General features: G+C 39.0%; 1 protein-coding gene across 1 annotated transcript in view; it reads left to right on the top strand.

The window, feature by feature from the left end:
* The window catches only part of ALCAM (activated leukocyte cell adhesion molecule), a gene marked incomplete in the record, with an annotated part of 1,355,533 nt that overhangs the window by 575,660 nt on the left and 758,804 nt on the right, over positions 1–21,069 (top strand). Inside the window, 1 exon segment of the mRNA XM_044071096.1 lies at positions 11,142–11,229. Within this exon segment, the coding sequence (XP_043927031.1) occupies positions 11,142–11,229 (88 nt within the window).

The following is a 21,069-nucleotide window of genomic DNA, read 5'->3' as shown; positions in this document are numbered from 1 at the left end:
GACTCTTAATCTTCTTTATGGTATAACAAAGCAGATATATAATAAGAAACAGAAACACTACTCGTAAAAACATCCTTGAGGAAGAGAAAAGGAAGCATATAGTGCCCCCCCCCCCCAGTGGAAGAAAAGTATTTTCATGAGTTTGTTTTTAGTGGATTAACTTGATGAAGATAAAAACTTGTGCCTCTGTATATAAAGGAAAAGTTGCAACCCCCACTTCAGACCAGAATAATGAGAAAAATAATCACTTGGTTGACCTCCAGATAAGTCATGCCAATTTCACAAAAGCTCAGTGGGAAAATGGTGCAGTAAGTAGAACCAGAGAGAGAACATAGACATTAGATGTGTAGTGATATGAACTCCAGGCCCACTACATATCAGTACTTTAAGCTAGTAAATGACCTATTAGAGATAGCAAAGAGGAAGAACAGTTAATTGCATAGCATTTATAACACTTGTAATGAGAGTAATGAGAGGTGAAAGCAAGGGTTTTGCACGTAATCTTTTGCACAGCTGTTGTGAAGAACATAGACCAGTGTCAAATGGTTACCATCAAAACCTGTAATGTCTATACACATACATGATACGGAGAAGGCACACCAGGCACAAAAGAGAGCATATGAAAGAAACGCTCATTTGACATCAAACCACGAGGTAGTTCAGTTGTACACGTACCCTCTGCAGAAAACAATATTCTTGTAAAGTGGTAAGTCCTTCTTGAAGTGATAAAGTAAGTGAAGTGAAGTGAACTCTAAGGAGAGAGAACTGGGGTGGGAAAAGGTAGACAGCATACTTGTACTTTATGAATTTTCTCAACCATGGAGGGAAAGTGAAATTTCTCTAGTAATTTTTTGCAGAGGAAGTTGGGGTTCCATAGTGTAGATGCTAGCGTGGCTGGGTCTTTTTTGTAATTTTTACTGAGTGGTTTGTCTTTGTGACCTTTTTTACCCTTTGGTTTTGGATATCAATGTAGGAGAGAAATTGTCAGGTTCTCAGAAGCTAGAAGTGAAATAATTTGTGCTTAGGAATAAAACTGTATCCTGGTAAAACTGGTTTAATTCAGCACAACTTGTTAACTATGCGTGGAGAAAAAGAAAATTCAAAACCATAACAGTAGCAAAGTTCAAATGCTAAGCAGTTAGGGATGAAGTAAGAGGAATTGCTTTTATCTTGAAGTTATGGAAGAATATCAGAGTGATAGAAAACAATCTCATCATCTTGATCTTCAAACCTGTTGATTTGTAAGATTTTAGAATGACTTTAGAAAGCTAAATTTGATTCATATCTCATGCCTTGAGTGGACAAATTGATAGAGAAGTTGTACAAAGCCAAGTTTATGTCCATTTCTGACATAATCAGACACTATTGACAAATTCCTGTAACCCTCGATGTTAAGGCAACAGTGGCATTTTGCACATGAAGTGGGCTGTTATGCTATAGATTGCTACCTTTTGGTCTCCTTGGAATATCTGCATTGCTTCAGAAGCTGAGGGACAGAATCCTTAAGTCCCACACCAAGTAGGCAGAAGCTTACTTGGATAGACATTGTAATAGCCTCAGAAGATTGGGGAATCCTGTCTATCCAAAGTTCAAGATTTTAAATTCTCTACTTCAAGCTGGACTGCTGTTTAACCCATCAAATTGCAGGTTAGTATGGTGAAAGGTCACTATTTAGAATTTTGTAATAGGAAAAAGTTTGTGAAAACACAAGGTGAAAAAAATGGCCCATGCCTACCACTGAAAAGCAAATTAAGGTCTTTTGGGATCTGGCTAACTATTACTAAAGTTTGTTCCTGATTTTGATAGCATGCAGTCCGGTAAAACTCGAGACCTGTAAGAACTACAAGCATTGTTGGTGACTCCCCTCTGGTGAGGAAAGTAATCTATTTTTTTGTTTTGTTTTTCAGTAGCTTAAACTGATATATCTGCTTTCTGTTTACCTGTTCCATTTTGTTTTCTGTTTTGAGAAATCTTCTTGGTCTGATATTTTGTTCTGTATGACAGATAAACGCTTAAATTACCTATGCTGCACATTTCATATACATTTTTACATTGGTTAATTTGTTTTTTGAGTAATACCCAGAATACACAGAGTATACCTGTGGTTTAATCTTTTCTGTGATAATCAAGCCATGGAAAAACTACAAGCACTGTTGGCATCAATCTGCTGGTGGGGAAAGTCATCTTTTTTTTTTCTTATTGTGAGTTGCTTAAACTGATAGAGTTGCTTTCTATTTTCCCTTTTCCACTTTATTTTCTGTTTTGGGAAATCTTCTTGGCTTAGTATTTTTGTTCTGTGAGGCAGATAGACATTTAAATTACCTAGGCTGCACATTTCACATGCTTTTTTCATTGGTTAATTTCTTTTTTGAGTGATACCTAGATACAGAGTATACCTGTGGCCTTATCTTTTCTGATAAGTCGCAAAAACTGCAGGCACTGTTGGTGAGTTTCTTACTAGTTATTTTTCCCACCCACCATCCCATTCCTTGATCAGCTTTTTAAACTTGGTGATTTTTATGCTGCCCACCCTTACTGTAAATTGAGCTTTATAAGCTCCTCCCTTTCTATACTGTTGTTGATATCTTGAATTATTGATTTGCCTTTCCTTGTGCTTATTTTGAAAAAAAAATGCATCTTGCCTATTCTACTGATTTACATGCTGTGAATACATTACCTAACTAGCTGTTGAATAAAGTGGTGTATTTTTACACTCCAGCAAGCTCTTTTCTGTATTTTCACATAAAGAAGACAGAGAATTTTCCATCTAGTAGCAGTGGGTGGTATCCTGGTTTTTATACAGTGGAGAAACACACTAGAGATTCCTGCTTTTAGTTGTTTTATTGGCTGGAGAGCTTATTAATCATCTCACCTTGTTTTTGATGCATGTAGAAATTCTACACATTTCTACAAAGCAAAGTACTTTTATTGAATAATCACACTTTTATAAGCTGTTTAAAGTACACTGCTGTTATCTTGAAATACCTATTGCCTTTCTTCAAGTTTAAGGTTGTTTGTAGTGGCATTTCACACTGGACACTCTTTTCTGTGCTTTTACATTACGGGGACTGGGATATTCATTTAGTGCTTGCCTGGTCTGTCCGACTTGGGAAGCACACCCCCAAAAAAAAAAAAAAAAATTACTCCCAAGTATAGTCATTTTATTGGCCAGAGGTCCCAGTAGTCAGTTTTCTGTAATTCTAGTGTTGGTCTCATTTGCATGGTGGTGCACACTGTGACAGTGTCTTGTATAGATGCAAACGTCTAGAAACAATATCTTCCTTATACTGTGAAGGATTACTGTGATGGTTATTTATTAATTTTTTTTTCAATTCTTTAAAGTTGCATTTTCAAACTGCTGTAAGGGTTGCTGTTCTGCATTTAAACTGTATCTAGTGTTTCTTAGTTAGTATTAGCCATCTATTTCTGGGTCCTTAACACTTGGGCTCCAAACCAGTCATATTACTTTAAGAAGGTTAAAGTATGCACTCTTGTGGCAGGAGAGGGCTGATTTTACCTATTTGAGCTAGGAATTGCTAGGGGCAAGCTCACTGTTTGCTTACTTGAATGGTCTTAAGGCATAGTTAGTGTAAAACCTGCTTTTTTCTGATTATATATAAGCCTCTCATTTGCATGGATCTTGGCTCATTTAGACAGAGCTGTTCATTGTTTGGCTATGATGCCATATACTTTGAAAGATTTTGCTTGCATTTGAAGCCATCCTTGGCACGACAAATGAAATTGTATAATTTTACACTTGCCTTGCTTATTTTCACTATGCTGTGCTATTGTTTTTTTGCACTTCTTTAAAGTTGCATTTTCAAACTGCTGTAAGGGCTGATGTTCTGCACTGTAAACATTGTACCTTGTGTTTCTTGGGTAGTATTAAGCATCTGTTTCTGCTTCCTTAGCATTTGGGCTCCAGACCAGTCATTTTACTTTAAGAGAATCAAAGTCTGCACTCTTGTGGCAGGAGAAGGCTGATTTCATCTGTCTGAGTTGGGACTTGCTGGTGGGAAGCTTATTGTGTGCTTACTGATTGACCTTAGGGCATAGCTAGCATAAAACTTCCTTTTTTCTGATCATATATAAACCTCACATTTGTGCAAAGCTGCTGTTTGCACAGGAGCGGGAACTGATGCCTTGTATGTCCGCAATCACCAGAAGTTGAAATTTCTCATAAAAAACACCTCAGAAATTTACCTCAGTCCTGCATTACTCGTGGAGCAACTAGTTTATGTGGTAAGCAACATTTATGCATTTAGTTAGGGCAATGTAGGCCTACCTTACCTTATTATATCACCCAGGACTATCCGCTGCTCAGAGAGCAGCTGGTTTGGGCACTACGCATTATCACTGGTTATGTTGGCTGTAGATTACACAGAGTAAGCATATTTCCATCATGCAGTGACAGATACACACCACTCTTATTTCTTGCAAGTACACATTAGGATCTGCAACCATGGATAGGCACTTACTTGCTATCTCTGCATCCAGCTTGCTGGACATGGGCATCCTAGGGCAATTTAACAATTGCCTTATATAAATTGACAACCACTTAATTCTCAAACAGATAAATGCACAGTATGGGAGAGATGTGGTTGCACATTGAAACTGGAGGCTAGACTCTCACATACAGACACACGAAGCAACAAACAGGTTGTTGGCGACTCATACACATCACTCACAGCACCCACAAAGAACCACACACACCGACCCACATATGCAGAGGTACTCACATGTAATTTACCCAAACCTCAAAGGCCTCTCAAGCACAGACCTCAGAATACTCTTAATGCACACACCCAAGACAGTTCCTATCATAACACATAAAGCCACATCTCATTGCGTCTCAAATATCAAGCCCATAGCTCAAAATACTCCACAACCGAATATTCTAGTCATAGGAGGCTTCATTGTGAGCGATTTCATTCTTACCAACCTGGATAAGGAGAAGGTTACAATTAATTGCCTTTCAGGGGAAAGGAACTGCCAGGTCATGCAAGCACTCAGGTCAGTTGCCCCTAAGTACCAGTATGACTTAGTCATAGTCCATGTGGGGATGAAAGACCTGAGAACATACCTCCATAAACCATATGAACAGACACATAATTGATCTCTGAGAATCTGTGTCACAGGCAGGTATGAGCCTAGAATTCAGCAGCATTCTACCATCTCCAAGGATGATGCCAGAATACCAGCACAAAATGATCAACTTTAACAATTGGCTTTGCTACTGGTGTAATTTCAAAGGAGCCCAATACTTGTCAGCCTGGGAAGACATGGTTGACAGGCTGTGCTGCTTTGACAGGGATGGTCTTCACCTGTCACCTCTAGTCTTTCAGATATTTACCAAAACATTATCCACCCCTATAGTGCCTTTTTTAGGCCTTGCTAATCAGACAACCCTTCCAAAATAACAAAAGCTACTCAGGACAAGCTAAAGGTGTTACTACTCAATAGTAGGAGTCTAAACAAAGAAACTTCACTCCCTAGAAGCTCTCCTCACCTTGGAGAATGCTGACACCTGTGCAGTTACTGAAACCATGGTTCAAAGCCACATAAGGCACTCCAGCAGTGCATGGCTTTAATGCCTTTCATACGTTCTGAACATCCACTTAACATAAAAGAGCTACAGGAAAGAGCAAAAGGTGGTGGAGGTGTATCTATCTACATAAATGATAAGCACCCCTCAAGGCTAGTCAAACAATATGACATGCTTGAGCTACTCCATATCCAACTAACCATGGGAAAAATCCATTGCCATATTCTTGCTAGCTGCAGTTCCCACGCTGTGAACCAGGAAACCCATACATCATACCTGAAGGTACTAAAATCACTCACCATCCAGCCCAGTAACATACTCATGAGTGATTTTAATTACCCCCTTCATTAACTGGGAAGCATACACGACCACTAAAATGCAGGCCCAAAGATTTCTTGACTTTGTAAATTCAAATGCCCTGGAGCAGCTTGTCTGCACTCCCACTAGGAGAAGAACTATCCTATATCTGGTACTCACAAATATGGGATATCTCTGCACCTCCTCAATGTTACGTCCTCACTGGTAAGATCAGATTACAAAGTTGTTACCCTTGAAATAAAGGTAAAACTAGTTCATCCACCTAATTCCAAAAACTTTTAAGAACTTCTCTAAGGTAAATTACTCCCTTTTGAGTGATGGCATAGCTAGTTTCCAAGCTCCCCCAAATCCAGAAAACACAGAAAGCTTTGTGGAAGCATACACAAAAGCCCTGTTTGACCATATAAACAACTACATGGAAATGGTAGTACCATGGATTGTACAACAAAAAGAAAATCCTGTCAAGTGGTAAGAAGGAATGTGCACAACAGAGCAAAAAAGTCCCTCAGTCTAAACAAGTGAATCAGGGAACAAGTCAAGTCTCTGAAAGCAGACTTTGAGCTAAAAATAGCTTCCAAAGCTAAGGATAGCCATAAGGCATTTTTCAATTCTATCTACAATCTTAAGGGCAACACCCAACAATGTGTAGAATTAATTGTAGATGGTGCCTCAGTCCTGACCACTGACACCAGCGGGGAACGTTCACTGTGTGAAAAATAGACAGGTACAATATTTTCAGATGCAACCCTCTGCACCAACTAGTTTCCCTTAAGAGCACACAGGGAATGCACACTCCAGTACTGGGGCTGGGCTTTCTCTCCAGGCCACAAACAAGACTCCCCCCACTGGCCACTGAAGAGCTGAGTCCTTAGCCGGGTGTTCTAAGCCAAGTCCTCCACCACCCTGTCTGTGGAATCAGTGCTCTCAGTGTCCCTGTTCAAAGTAGCTCTCACACACAGTTATCTTTAAGATTTGATTTCACACACACACACACACACACACACACACACACACACACACACACACACACACACACACACACACACACACACACACACACACACACACACTCACACACACACTCACTCACACACACACTCACACACACTCACACTGTCTCTCTCCTGGGAAAGGCTGACACAGCTTACCCACTCCTCTGCCACCTCCACCCTGACTATATAAGGTAGATTTACTGCCACCAGAACACCTAAATTCAGCTACTGTAAGGCTCCTGCCAGGGTACCCAGTTACACTTAGTAAAATTAATATTTATACAAATGGTAGTGTTTAACCAAGCAGCAAGACTTTCAGGAACGTGGAGCCACAGTGCCACTAAATAAATGCAAGTACTCTCAAAGGTTTAATATAAAAGCCCTATCCCTTTTTTCTGTCTCTTACTGACCATTAAGAGGTGACTTGTGCCTGACTTGCAAGGCATTCACAAATTCATCCCTGATGGAGCTGCTACACATCTGCAAGTCAAACAGCATGAGGGTCACTCGATCTAGGGATCTGAACTTAGTCAGTGACTCAAATAAAACATGCCGGAGAGACATGTATGTGTCTCAGAGATTGCCCCTTCTTTGTAACAGGCTTCCTATTCAAGCTAAGCAGAGCCCTTCCCTGACCATCCTCAAATGCAGTTTGAATCAATGGATGGGGAATCACAAATTCAAACCAGGGGCAGCGTGTTTGTCCCTTATGGAAAGGGACAGTCTGTAACATACTCAAGGCATAGGCACAAACCCATGCCATCCTCTTGCCCCTAGGGCCATATATTGGGTAAAAGTAGCTTGTAAGGGCTCTTAAGCCATTAACCCAGTAATCTCCTGCGAATGTATGAACTCAGCTGTAAGTAAAGTTAAAACTCCATTGAAGGTGGTGGACAAATGCTACAGATCAAGTCTTGATGTAACTAAAAAAAAAAAAATGTGCCATGCTCATAGCCCATACTCACAGCCCTTTTTTTTCTTCTTTTTTTTTTTTTTTTAGAGTTCCAAGTATGCACAGATTCCTCTGAGGTGGGAATGGGAACAGTCTTACCTTAGGTTGTAGATAGGGAGGGGCATCCTATCCACTATAATAGCAGGAAGCTGAGTAAAGGTGAGAAGCACTTCTTGGTCATTGATGAAACTGTAGCCATTAACTGAGCCTTCACGAGCCTTAAATTAATACCTGCTGGGCAGGGAGTTCCTCTAAGTAATGGATCATGCCCATTGTCAGTAGCTATACCAACAGAAGAATACCAATCCAAACTTATCTCTGTGACTACTGACCCTACAACCCTTTCACTTCACTTCACCGTAGATGGGCTACCTTAGGCATACAGCCCATCTGCAGTGCCTTGAACTAAAATTTCTGTACTGGGAGGGAGTCCTTTTAAGGATGGTAGCTCATTACAGGTAGGTATACTGGAAAATGTTAAAGGGACAGCTGCAAAAAAGCCTATTTAAAGCACATTATAATGACAGGTTTGTGACTATAGAGTCTGAGCATTGTTCTGTGAGGACTCTGGAAAGAGTACATATATCAGAATGGAGGCAATCTAGAGGGAGGTCCTGTGAGGGATAGGAGCTGACGCTGTTTACAGCAGATGCCATTTGGATTTATTCTTACCTGAAAGGAACTGCAACAACTTCCTTGTCTTTGAGGAGGTAGAAAGAAAACCTAATGGAGCTGAGCTCAGTCTTGTGAGGTCTCTATAAATGCTGTTCATATATTCTAGTCAGTCATTTTGCTAGAGCCCTGTATACAAATGTATCTGATTGTAAAAGAAGCACTGCATCTGTCTTGATCTTGAATTGTGCAAACTTTAGACTATCAACATTTTTCAGAAAAGTTTATCTGAGAGAGACTACATCTGACAGTGACTGCTGACTGATCTTCTGTGGAAACTGGTTTTTTTTTTCCCCATTTGTTAAATGTGTATAAAGCCTGGCTTAGGATAATTGGCTAGGCTTAAAATGGTTCACAAGGGCAGTTAGCTTAGTACTAATCTATGAATCTATGAACACCAACAGTGACAAAGCTGAAACCAGAACATCGGACACACAGCTCACACCACACCACAAAACAAATAAACACACCCCCTGCTCCCCCCACACCCCACTACTTATGTATACCAACTCTGAGATCGCGCAAAGTGAAAAAAAAAGAAAACTATCACACACAGACATTCTACAGTCCCTCGCACACACACAAATGCCAACACATCCAACACTTACATCTCAACTTACACCTCCCTAACCTAACCTACACGTACAAGTCAGAAAAATGCTCCCATACACTCACTTACCTGACATTCTGAACACCATCCCAAACAGACACTTCACGTAACTTACCGGAAATGCATAAGTGCGGATTTGAGATATGCTCTGAAGTTTCTGCTTCATGGTCTCGAAATGCTGAAATTCTGGATTTCGGCGAGATTATGAAGTGAAACCATACATACATATATAGATATATGTCACTGGGGAGGAAAGGCAGAGCATTTGAGGAAGCTACAGGTGATGAAGATAAATTGCTTGAGTCTGGTGATAGGATTAACACTGCGGCAGACGAAGAAATGACATCAGAGCAGAAGATAAAGTGGCTCCAATTGCAGACAAGGTCAAAGAGAAGAGATTATGGTGGTTTTAGCACATGTACAGAAAAGAAGAAGACAGTCTGATGAAAATTTGGGGTAGACAGGAAGAAGGCAAGAGGAAATGAGGGTGTACAGCAAAGAAGTGAGTGGATAGTGTGAGAAAAGACCAGTGACAGTCATAAGGTAGGAGAGTGGCATTGAATTGAGAGAGATGATGACAGTTAACATGACACCCTGATCTCATGTAGAAAATGGTGAAAAAGGGGGTGGATGATGATGTGTATATATGTGTGTGTGATTATATAATATACTTTAACTTGTTGACATTATATTAGTTGATTGCAAGCCATCAAAATCATACTTAATCGACCAAAATAATGTAACATTAAGTACATCAAATGGCAACTACAACTCCTATAGCACCTACAGATTTACAAATGTTGTTGCAGCTTAAAGGCAGATACCGTAGGCCTACATTATTTAGTGTCACTGACAATGTCAGGTACAAATGCCAGTCAGCTTCACTGTAACTAATGAACTGTAACCCATCTTAAATTGTGGAATTTTGTTCCATAAGGCAGGGTCAGTTTTAGAAATGACTCCCTCTTCTATAGTTTACCCAGATGGGATCTGGCGGACTCCCTTTACCACTGCTTCTTCTGGCAGCGTAATGTGTTCTGTCTTGTGAGCAGTGGTGGTACAGCTAATGTTTTGTTATTTTGAAAATAAGTGTTTCTTAGTAGGGCATCTCTGCTAATATTTGGCAACCAGTGTATTTTTTTCAGTAAATCAAAATGATGTGTCCCTGAGTTAGTAATCAGAGCAAAGCAATATATTTTGTTAACTGCAGTTTGACAAATGTATGCATTATTGTTCGGGTATAGTACAGTTTCTAGGAGAATACTGATCTTTGCCTCGGACATTCCAAAGAGCATGTGTGCACATTTTCACTAGGTCTGTGACCAGTGTTCCTACTGCTTTAGTACTGTTCCCACTCATTATTAATGATCGTGCAGCAGTGATCTCATGACAAACATTGTGCAGTGACTGGACTATATTCATCATAACTGTGGTTGTTTGAGTAGTAGGATCACTGACTGCTTTAGAATCCATCCCTCCACCTACCCTTCTGACTGCAACAACCCCAGATTTGTTGTCAGTAGTCTTTTACCTACATGGAGGCACACTCCACTTCCCACCTCCTCCTCTTGCCACTTTTGGTGACCACCACAGTCACCCCAAAAGGGACTGAAGATGGTGCAGGTGCCTCTCCTTTTTATACCATACATTTCATGTATGTCTTTGGTTTGGGAGAGGCTTGCCCTGCACAGGGAATATCTCTGTGGCATAATTCCCACATTTTATGTGATACTGCAGCAGTGAGCCTAGTACGTGAATAAAAAATATGTTGTCAGTGAGTATTTGCGCCTGTGCTTGTAAATGTGCTAATTTTACAAAATGGCTTAAGAAGAACATTCCAAGTGATGTTTCCTCATTGATGAAGTAAGATTATTATGGTGTGTACAGTAATTAATGCATTTTAGTAAAACCCGCTTGTGACAGAATGATGCCAAGTTGCTTTGAAGTTTTTTTCAATGTGCTCTGTGCATACCCTGTGATGGACTGATGTATTTGCTAAGTAAAAGGAGCATAGCATGAAAAACTACATTTAGCTTTTTATATTTCTTGCAGCTTGGTGATTGCATAGCAAGGGAGAGTTTTCCAGAAGGAAATGTCACTTGGTACAGAAAAGGAACTATCCTGAGACCAGGTGATGGAGGTAAGCTGGAGGACAGTAGAAGATAACTGATACTGACTGAGAATATAAGACAAAAATGAACAGCCAAGTATAATTTTTTTTGTGGTGAGTTGAAGAAACTTGCATGAACTGTGTTAGAGGTTCTTTTCTTAATTGGTGAAGAGCCATTCTGTGCTTTATTTTACAGTGATTCTAAAGATATACTTAAATGCACACCACTTTATGCTTCATTAACTCAAAAAAAAAGCCACCCTGGTGGAATCACAAAATCAGTAGGCTGCATAACAGAAGGAAGAAATTCATGGCAAAAATTAGGAGTGCTCAGCAGGATAAAAGCACTCTCATCAAACTAAACTAACAACTCAGAGAGCAAATAAGGTCTGCCAAATCCAAATTTGAGGTAAATTTGGCATCCCAGGGCAAGGACAACCACAAGGCATTCATTAGCTATGTCTCCATCCTCAAAGGCAATACACAATTGTGAGTACAGCTCATACATACTGAGCCAAAAGAAATAGCAAACCTACTGGCCGACAAATTCAGCTCCAACTTTACACCTTTCCTCCCCATCAACCTTCCATCGGGAAATACCATGAAATACAACTCCCACTGTTATCACTGTGGAACAGGTCCTTTAATGCTCTGTCTAAAGGCAAGAACACTGGTCCCAGACAGTATCCCAGGATGCCTTCCAAGTACCATGAAACATGATCTAACAGGCCCTCTGGAATTTCTGTTTAACTGTAGCTTCAACACAGTCTTCGTGCCTTATGAATGGAGAACAGCAACAGTCATCTCTCTGCACAAAGGTGGGCCAACTACAGACATTGAAAATTACAGACCCATAAGTCTCATTAGTCTTATACACAAAACCATGGCAAGAATTGTTATGGAAATAATCAGTAGTGACTTAGGAAACCTCCAAACACTGGACCCAACCCAATTTGGTTTCAAGGGCAGGTCATGCCTACTCAACCTGGTGGACTTCTTTGGAAAGGTCACCAAAGCAATGGATGAGGGTAAAATGGTTCACACTGCCTACCTTGACCTTGCCAAGGCATTTAACACAATACCCCAATTGGGCATTGCTGACAAACTTAAGAGGTTAGGTACAAACCCTTATGTAACCCAGTGGATAGCCAACTGGCTCACTGACAGTACCCAGAATAGAATTGGGAGTCCACCTCTACAAAGAGGCCAGTCACAAGCAGCGTCCCTCAGGGATTCATCCAGGGACTGCTTCTTTTTGACATTGACTCCTCCGAAGTCAATGTCAACATCATTGGCCTCTGGCTCACTAAATTTGCAGATGATTGCAAATTAGGAGCTCTCATTGAATCTAATGTTCACTAGGAAGGGTTGGCACAAACCACTAGTGTCAAAGCCATGGACTAAAATTAAATGCCAAGAAATGCATAATAGCATCCTTCAGGAAGTCATCTACCCCTGGTAACTATCGTATTGACAACACACCCCTAAGAGTTAACCCAGTAGTCAGGTACTTTGAGACACATGTAAAGTAGTCTGACTTTTGACCATCATGTGCCTACAGTAGTGAGGAAATCATTCTATGTTGTGCAACTTATAAACAAAGGTATGGCTTCTAGATCCAAGGAAGTCATTGTTCCACTGTGTTTAGCTTTCATCAGACCTGTCATAGAGTACAGTGCCCCCTTTGATGTATACTTAACCAGGCATATCCAACAAATAGACCATCTACAGAGGTTTCTCACTAAAAGAATACAGAACATAAGTAACATTATGTCCTATGCAGACTGCCTCAAGGCTCTGTCCCTGTATTCTGTCACCTACAGGCTTTTGAGGGGAGATGTATGCTTGGCATACAGGTCATTGTCAGACTCCATTCTGATGTATCTCCTGATTATCAGCAAAACACAGTGCCAGAATTACCCATTCTAAAGACTTAAAACCTTATCTTTGATATAAATAGGACCTGATAGAGAGGCAGGTATGTATCCCAGAGGCAGGTATGTATCCCAGAGACTATCCCATCTCTGGAACAGGCTCCCCATCCATGTGAAGCAGAGTTCCTCCCTAACCCAATTCAAGTGTGACTTGTACAATTGGATGGGGAACAAATTTATCCCCGATTTCTCAACTATGTCTCTAATTGACAGAGGCAGACTGTAAATATTTCACCTACATCTCTCAACCAGGAAACATCAAAAATCTGGAGAAGGCCCATGAAAAATAGGTGCAAATCTGTATGCTGATTAACATAACATTTGCATACATAACTACATAGCCCCACCCACTCCAGTGGGATTGTGGGATACCAACGTTTAAACACAAACTGAAGAACAGACGACCAAAATATGATCATAGGTTCATAGGTTGATACTAGGCTATCTGCCCTAGGGCATTTATAAGCCTAGCCAGTGTGTGTTTGGCTTTCACCACCCTTTTAGATTAGTAAACTGTGCCTCTGTATAGTAGGTCACAGAAGATAGCCTTTTTAAGGTTAGTTTACTGTGCCTCTGTCTAGTAAGGGACACAGAAGAGATCCCAGGGGTAAACCTACGATCTCCCATCCACTCGTCAAGATTTCTCTTGAAGAGGGTCATTGAGGGTCATTGAAACACAAAATAAGAGGAAGAATAGAGTTTTATTTATATTAATATTTGAACTTGTACAAAACTAAAATACAATATTCTTTTATAAAATAACTAACTGGGTGCAACTGCACTTCAGCCTTCTTCATTAAATAACAAAATATAAACCAGAACAAAACTGTTTTATATTATTAAGATAAAACTTTGAAGTTGCAAAAAAACTAAAACAAATTTCTGTTAAATAAAAAAAATTACTTGTACTTGTTTACTTACTACTACACACACACACAAAAGAATCAAACAAATTCTTTCTAACAAGTACTACACTGACTGCTATAAATGTTCTACCTCTTGTCAAGTCACAAAGGATGGCGTTCTTTCTGCATGTAGTAGTACAAGGCCTCACTTTTGAGATTTAGGTCAACCAACTACTAGTACCTCAGATCACATATATGAAAAGTCATCTGAAAAACATTGCTGAAAGCAACAGACTATTGCCTATACAATACCGTTTATCTCAAGTTTTTTCTCCTAATTTCCTCTGCTGCACAGGAATGCAATTTAAACTATGTATATTGATGCACTGCCTATGCCTTTATGACAGTGCAGGACATGTTCACCCCTTTGACAAAGATGTTGTCAGTTCAATTCGAAAGCGCATGCGAGTACAGCAGTGGTAGCACAGCAGCAGGGTGCAAGCACTCCCATTCCTCAGAATATAATGCTGGCATAGTGAAACTTGTCATCTGCCATAGTAAGCCCTCCAACAACCTAGGCCTTATCCAAATGTAAGCTGTCAGCATATCAAACAGTAATGGCACTGTTAAACCAGCAGACCTGTGTCCACGTATTAATTCTGGTAGGCAAAACTGGTCATGCTAAGAACAAATCTATCAAAATGTTTTTATTATAATAAAAACAGAACTCCGAAGAATGTAAAATTCTGTTTACTGAATTCCTGCAAAAGTACCACCAATAGTAATGGAAGTGACAGTAACACTCAGTGACAGAAATACCTCCATTACTTTTTTCAAGCATTTGAAATTAGTTTCTTAAATCAGCTTCTAGTAACACTTTTAAAAGCTTGAATATTAAATGAAATGTTTCTTTACAAATAAATCAGTACATCATTTTAGTTATACTATTTTTATACAAATACTTATGTCTAGATTCAGTAACTCTTCTAAATGAAATTATGTATTAAGCACACACACACACATATATATATATATATATGTATATATATGTATATATATATATATATATATATATATATATATATATATATATATACACACACACACACACACACACACACACACACACACACACACACTGTTTTCAGAGTTCCTGCATTTCTTGGCTACCACTTACATTTCCCCACCAGTCCTGCAATATTTATCTTAAAGACATTTACTTGTCCATAAGTCTGAAAACTGGAGCAAGTAAATTGCATGTAACCGCAGAATATGATCCTATAGTTGCCCTTCATTGGGTATTGCCATGCATCTTGTACAATACAGCTACGTGCTGAGTCACTGATGAAACAATCATTGTACCAAATATCAGTTCATCTATTCAGCATTCCCAGTTGTCAGTTTCCTTACTACAGAATTTAAACAAAACAATGTTAATGAGCCAGGTACACTAAGCTTTGCTGAAGTTTACACAATACCTGGCCCAGTCCTTATTCGCACAAGTAAATATATTTTTAAAATAAAAGCGTGTAAAAGAGTGTAAAAGGCAGTGACCATAACTTAGATGTGCTTGACATTGTAAACACTGTAATCTCAATGTACACAGGCAGTGCCACCAAACGGCAATTATGCAAGTGGGCAGCTATCAATGCTCCCATTTTAAAAAGGTAATTAAAGAAATAATTTGAGGTTGTAGCTGCTGAATTTCACTTCTAAGTACAGATATTTGACAAATTACCTCAATACTATATTTGCAGAGTAAAAGTACTTTGTCTAGTTTACACAAAAAAGGAGAAGACGAGAGGAGATCTAGTGAATCAAGCAAGTCTGTCAGGTTTTAATTGTTACACTACATTTGTAATTTATAGCCTTAACAAGAATGTTTCAATTACTGCTTAAAGGTCAGTCTAAAATGCAAAATAGATTGCTTATTATTGTTATCTGTGCTACTGACAGCTTTATTACAATCAGATATGTAAACATGAATATGAGGAATAAAGCTCTTCGCCTTTGCTTATACAGTATGTCAGCTTCAAAGTCCCAGTACTTCCTTGAATCTGATTTATCTTATTTATTTTACTGTGCCTATACTCTATTTCACTTAGCTTGCAATGTCTCTGAATAAATGAAGCATTGTGTTTAAGACCCCCTTCTCACCCCTTAGTGTTATAATAACCTTTCTATTCACTAACCCATCCCTAACCCTCTCCTGCTCCCTATCGCTAAGATCCCCCTTTTCACTCCTTAGGTGAAGTATTGCACATCAAATTTTCAGTTATATTTAAGTATCCAATCATTTAACAAGAGTGCAGTGTTTTTAAATTATATTCAATAATTTCTGTTTGCTGTAAGTAGTTTTTTTTTTTTTACTTCCATTTCCTGTAAAGTGGTTACCTCCTATAAGACATGAAGTTAGATAATTGCTGCCACTTTTGACTTAATATGTTAAAGAGATGCAGAAATAAACCATGAAAAGAGGAAATTTTAACATTTGCAACCTCTAAGGAAAGCTATATAAGCACACACAATGTCACATTCATTTAGGGGATGGCAAGAAACAAATTCAGTATCACCTACACAGCAAAGTGTTTATGAAAATTCCCAATTCATGTTTCACATATACACTGCACATTAAGTGACAGTAATAAAAAAGGTTGTGTGCAATCTTGTCATGTCATTTTTTATTGAAATTCATGACCCGTGACCAAAGAAACAAACCCCAAAAACCAGAAACAGCTTCAGGCAACCACTCAATCCAAACAATGAACATAAAGATGCCACCACTAAATTTAGCAGTTTTGCTCCTTTTTAATATCCTCTCGGAACTCATCAGAAGAAGTGAGGACTGGGAGGATAATAAAAAGGAAAGAAGGTGATAAATTTAGTTGTGGCATCTTTATTTTCATCATCTGAGTTGTTGCCTGAAGGTGTTTCATGTCATTCGTATACTCGCTGCCAGCCTGCCTTTGTGTTCCGTAAACATCGTAATCAGACCTCCTTGTTTGTTCATGGCTTAAGTTATGATATATATTGTATCGGCTCAGCTTGCAAGCCTATAGTCTCAATCTTTAACTTATATCTGTATTTTCACCTGCTAGAGGTGGAGGAGGAGCTGCTGGAGGAAGAAGTAGTGGAAGAAATGCATTTTTTTCATGACCGCCACCGCACAGCTCTGGGAGTCCAGGTCCGAGACGAGTGAGTGAATACGACGAGACTTCTACTGCTCTGCTGCTTAGGGACAGGGTTACTCACTCGCTTCCTGAGCCTCTAACTAAACTAACTAAATAAATATATAAGCTGCTGCCTGCTTGGATTATTTTAAAATAAAAAACACTGTGTCTCTGACTTTGTTTGTTATAACTTGTTGATGTTGGCCCAGGCTGTCCTCACTCTCCCCGTCCCTCTCTCTCTAATTTCTTTCTGTTCAGATTTGGCAGAGCTGCTGCAGCGAGATGTGAATGTGTGACTCAATACACACATGCAAGTTAAACATAAACAAAACATAGACTCTCAGCCCTCAGCCGAATTCTGACAGGCTGGTCACGAAGCTGACGTCGCCGCGCTTGCCTCTGTACGTGATGACATTAGCAAATAAGGAGCTGAAAAAACTTAAAAAAAAGCCGAGAAACTTGGGAATTAACGGGGCCACTCGGAAACTTGTGGCACCCCAGTATTTGGCCCTCAAAACCGGTAAACGCAGAGGAATTCGGTACGGTTGAGAGGTATGAGTCCCAATTCCCCTGCTTATACTTGTCAATAGTACCAAAACTTGTCAGAGATTTGGGATGCATGGCTAGGCTTAAAAATGCCCTTTTGGTCGTTAGTCTGGTAAACACCTATAAACCTAATCATTCTAATTCCTTTTATAAATGTGATGTTCTAATAATAATGGATGAGAAAGGAAATATTTGTATGTGTTGAATTAAGTGCATTTAGAGTTTGGGATCATTATTTCACACAAATGATGGAAGGGTAGCCATACATTTCTTTCTACCTTAAGGAAGCAGCTATTATTTTAGGAGGGCAGTGTTGCTAACCTGCTGTAGAAAAGCATTTATATCAAAAAACAATGTCAGAAGCACTGGACTGTGTGTGTGTGTGTGTGTGTGTGTGTGTGTGTGTGTGTGTGTGTGTGTGTGTGTGTGTGTGTGTGTGTGTGTGTGCGCGCGCGCGCGCACACGCGTGTGCTTGCAGTATCAAGAGGTTTGTAGATAAAGGCCATTGCTGAAAAACAGCTCTGGTGTTGACAGAGAGACAAGCTGTTGGTACTGTGTGCCAGTGGTAAATGAATGTTGACCATGTGAAATCTAATGCTGTATATTAGGAAATAGAGGTTATTTAAAGGAATAAAAAAGCTCAAGAGGCATTTGCAGATGTCACATTTACATCTTGAAAGACAAAGTGCTGCCGCAGTCAAGAAGGCAGACAGTACATTGTTGAATAGAGGTACAGATTAAAAGAAGGTATGTATCACTTATGCTGTGAATATGCAGTAGCAAGCACTTCTCCCTGGCAAGATAATGGTTAATTTTTTAGCACATATTTGTCAGATCTGCAAAGAGAAGAGTATAATTAAATTGTGCATGATAGCCGAATAAGAGCTATACACTTCAGGTTCTGTAGACTGAGCACTAAAGGAGACTTGACAGACTGACACAGCCTCTGACACGACTCACACCTCAGTTACTTGATGTCTTGCACTTTTCACATGCTCTGTATAACTGAGTCTGTTTCCAGTAGAAGTTATGATTATATGTATATATATATATATATATATATATATATATATATATATACACACACACACACACACACACACACACACACACACACACACACACACACACACACACACACACACACGTATATGCATGTACAATGAACACTACTGAAAATATATCTACATGAGTCCGATACAGTTATAAAAAGTTAGTTTTATGCATAAATCCCTATTATGCAGTCATTATCTCTGAGGCGTTTTTTATAAGGTGTCCAGACGTCTTTCAGTGTATAAATTCACCTGCTTAGGACTATTCTTAATCTGATTATTATGACTCAGGTTAGCATCTGTCATACCCAAATCTTAAGGATCACGTCTAAAGGTGTGAAACAATTGTTTTCTTTTTCACACAAAAAGTGTTTGCAATCATCTTTATACATGCAAACACATTTCTGTCTTAAAAAGGTTGTTTTGCATCCTTTAGAAAATTGCAGTGTTTTAAAAATATATTCTAAGTTCAGAAGACTAAACATATGCAGCTGTGTTTATGGCATTAATATTAATGTCTGGGTGGGAGGCGTTTAAGTCACTCTGGGTTCCAGCTCGAATTATGCTGGATTAATGTAGTTAAGTAATTGTCAAACTGTTGAATCAACAGTTTGACAAAAAATATATATTTTTTTAGTCTTATGTGGATGTAGTGAAGTGCATCATTGATCTTTCCCCTTAATTTTTCCAAGTCTTTTGACTTTCTAATGCCATCATGGGAATAGACTGCATTCCTAAATCAGGATATGATTAAAGTTTGTGAAATTAGTATTGTTTCAGTCTTTGATATTAGCCAAAAGTGTTCTTTGCAGCACCTGCAATGTGCCCAGAACTGACGACTCCTTTTATTCATATGGAGTTGTATGCATGGTAGCATATCAAAATACAATAGTAAATTCTTCTTTATGAAACCCATTGCTTCTACTACTGTTGAAACCGTTTGGGTATCCTTCTTCTACATTGCCCTCATTTCTGCCTGAAAATCCTGGTATTTTATGACTTTGTGTCACTCTGTATATAAGACACTGTAATCACTGGGTGTGGTGATTTCAATGATCAGTGCTACTTTTTTCTTCTTTTCATGAAGTACTATGTCTGGTTTTCTCACATGTATTTTTTTGAACTTTGGTATATAAACTTCATCATTGTGTATGATATTCTACTCTGTGGCTCATGTTTCCAATGTTTCTCAGCTACTTCAGTATTGTAATGTCTGCACAGGCCCAGTGCAACAGTCTTGCCTCATTATTATGCCTTTCAGTATACAGGTACTCTGCAATGAGTGTGTATCACACCCAGCAACAAGATTTCTGTCTGTTTCCATTTCTGTTTTACAGAACTTGCATTCATCTGTTTCTCCTGCATGTTCAAAGGACTTTGTAAACCAAAGTGTATGTAGTCCACTACCCTGGGCTGCCTTTATTAATCCTTCATTTTTTGCTTTGAATTCAATTCTAATTAACCATTCCTGCATCAAGTCCTGATCGACATGAGGTTGTTACAGGAGACCGCTGTGCTTGCAATAATATTAATGCCTTTTCCACATTTCTTTCCTTCTCATCTGATCCTTCTATTCTTTCCTTTGTTTTTTGGAGCATTCAGTTGCTGCCTAATTTTTGGCTACTTCTGGTTTGATTTCCATTCCTGTTTGACACCAATGTGCTTCTGCTAAACTAAGCAGGGAAGTCATCTTTAGATGACTTCTTACATTTTAACATATTCCACTCTGGAACAGGTGAGGTCAGCAAATATGTCTACAGTCCCATAGCTGCAGAGCTGTTCATGTAATCAATTCGAGGAGGCCTATATCTCCCTCAGAAAGAAGAGTATATAATCTTGGTATATACTGATTTTTATATCTTATTTGATAAGCATGAGGCATTCTTCTTGTTTTCTTGTTCAACTGGCCCAGTACCTTTGGGGGCCAGTCATCCACTCCAAAACTATATGTTAGCACAAGAAGAGCAAATTGGTGTATAGCTTGGACTTTGTTACTAGATGTCAGCACTGTTTTCAGTATTAATTTAAGTCTTTTAAAATATAAGTTACTGAGTTTTATCCGCAATTGTTCATGTTTTATTGTTGATCCTTCATCAGTTCCCAAATATTTTTTCACTCCCTCTTGCTCAAGTTCTTCTATATCACATTCCTGTTTTCCTGGTGCTGCAGTTTTCCTGGTTTTAAAGGTTGCTTTTGCACATTTATCAAGACCAAATTACATTATTATATTGTCTGAAAATAGTTTAACCACTTGCAGTTGTGCTTTCAGTTCTTCATCTGATGAACTGTACAGTTTAAAATCATCTGCAAAAGGAAGATGAGA

This window comes from Protopterus annectens, chromosome 5.part0 (assembly GCF_019279795.1).
Source record: "Protopterus annectens isolate FY-2018-M chromosome 5.part0, PAN1.0, whole genome shotgun sequence".
NCBI lineage: Eukaryota > Metazoa > Chordata > Ceratodontiformes > Protopteridae > Protopterus > Protopterus annectens.
Note: the sequence above shows the minus strand (reverse complement) of the source record. Positions and strands in the feature narration are given on the sequence as shown.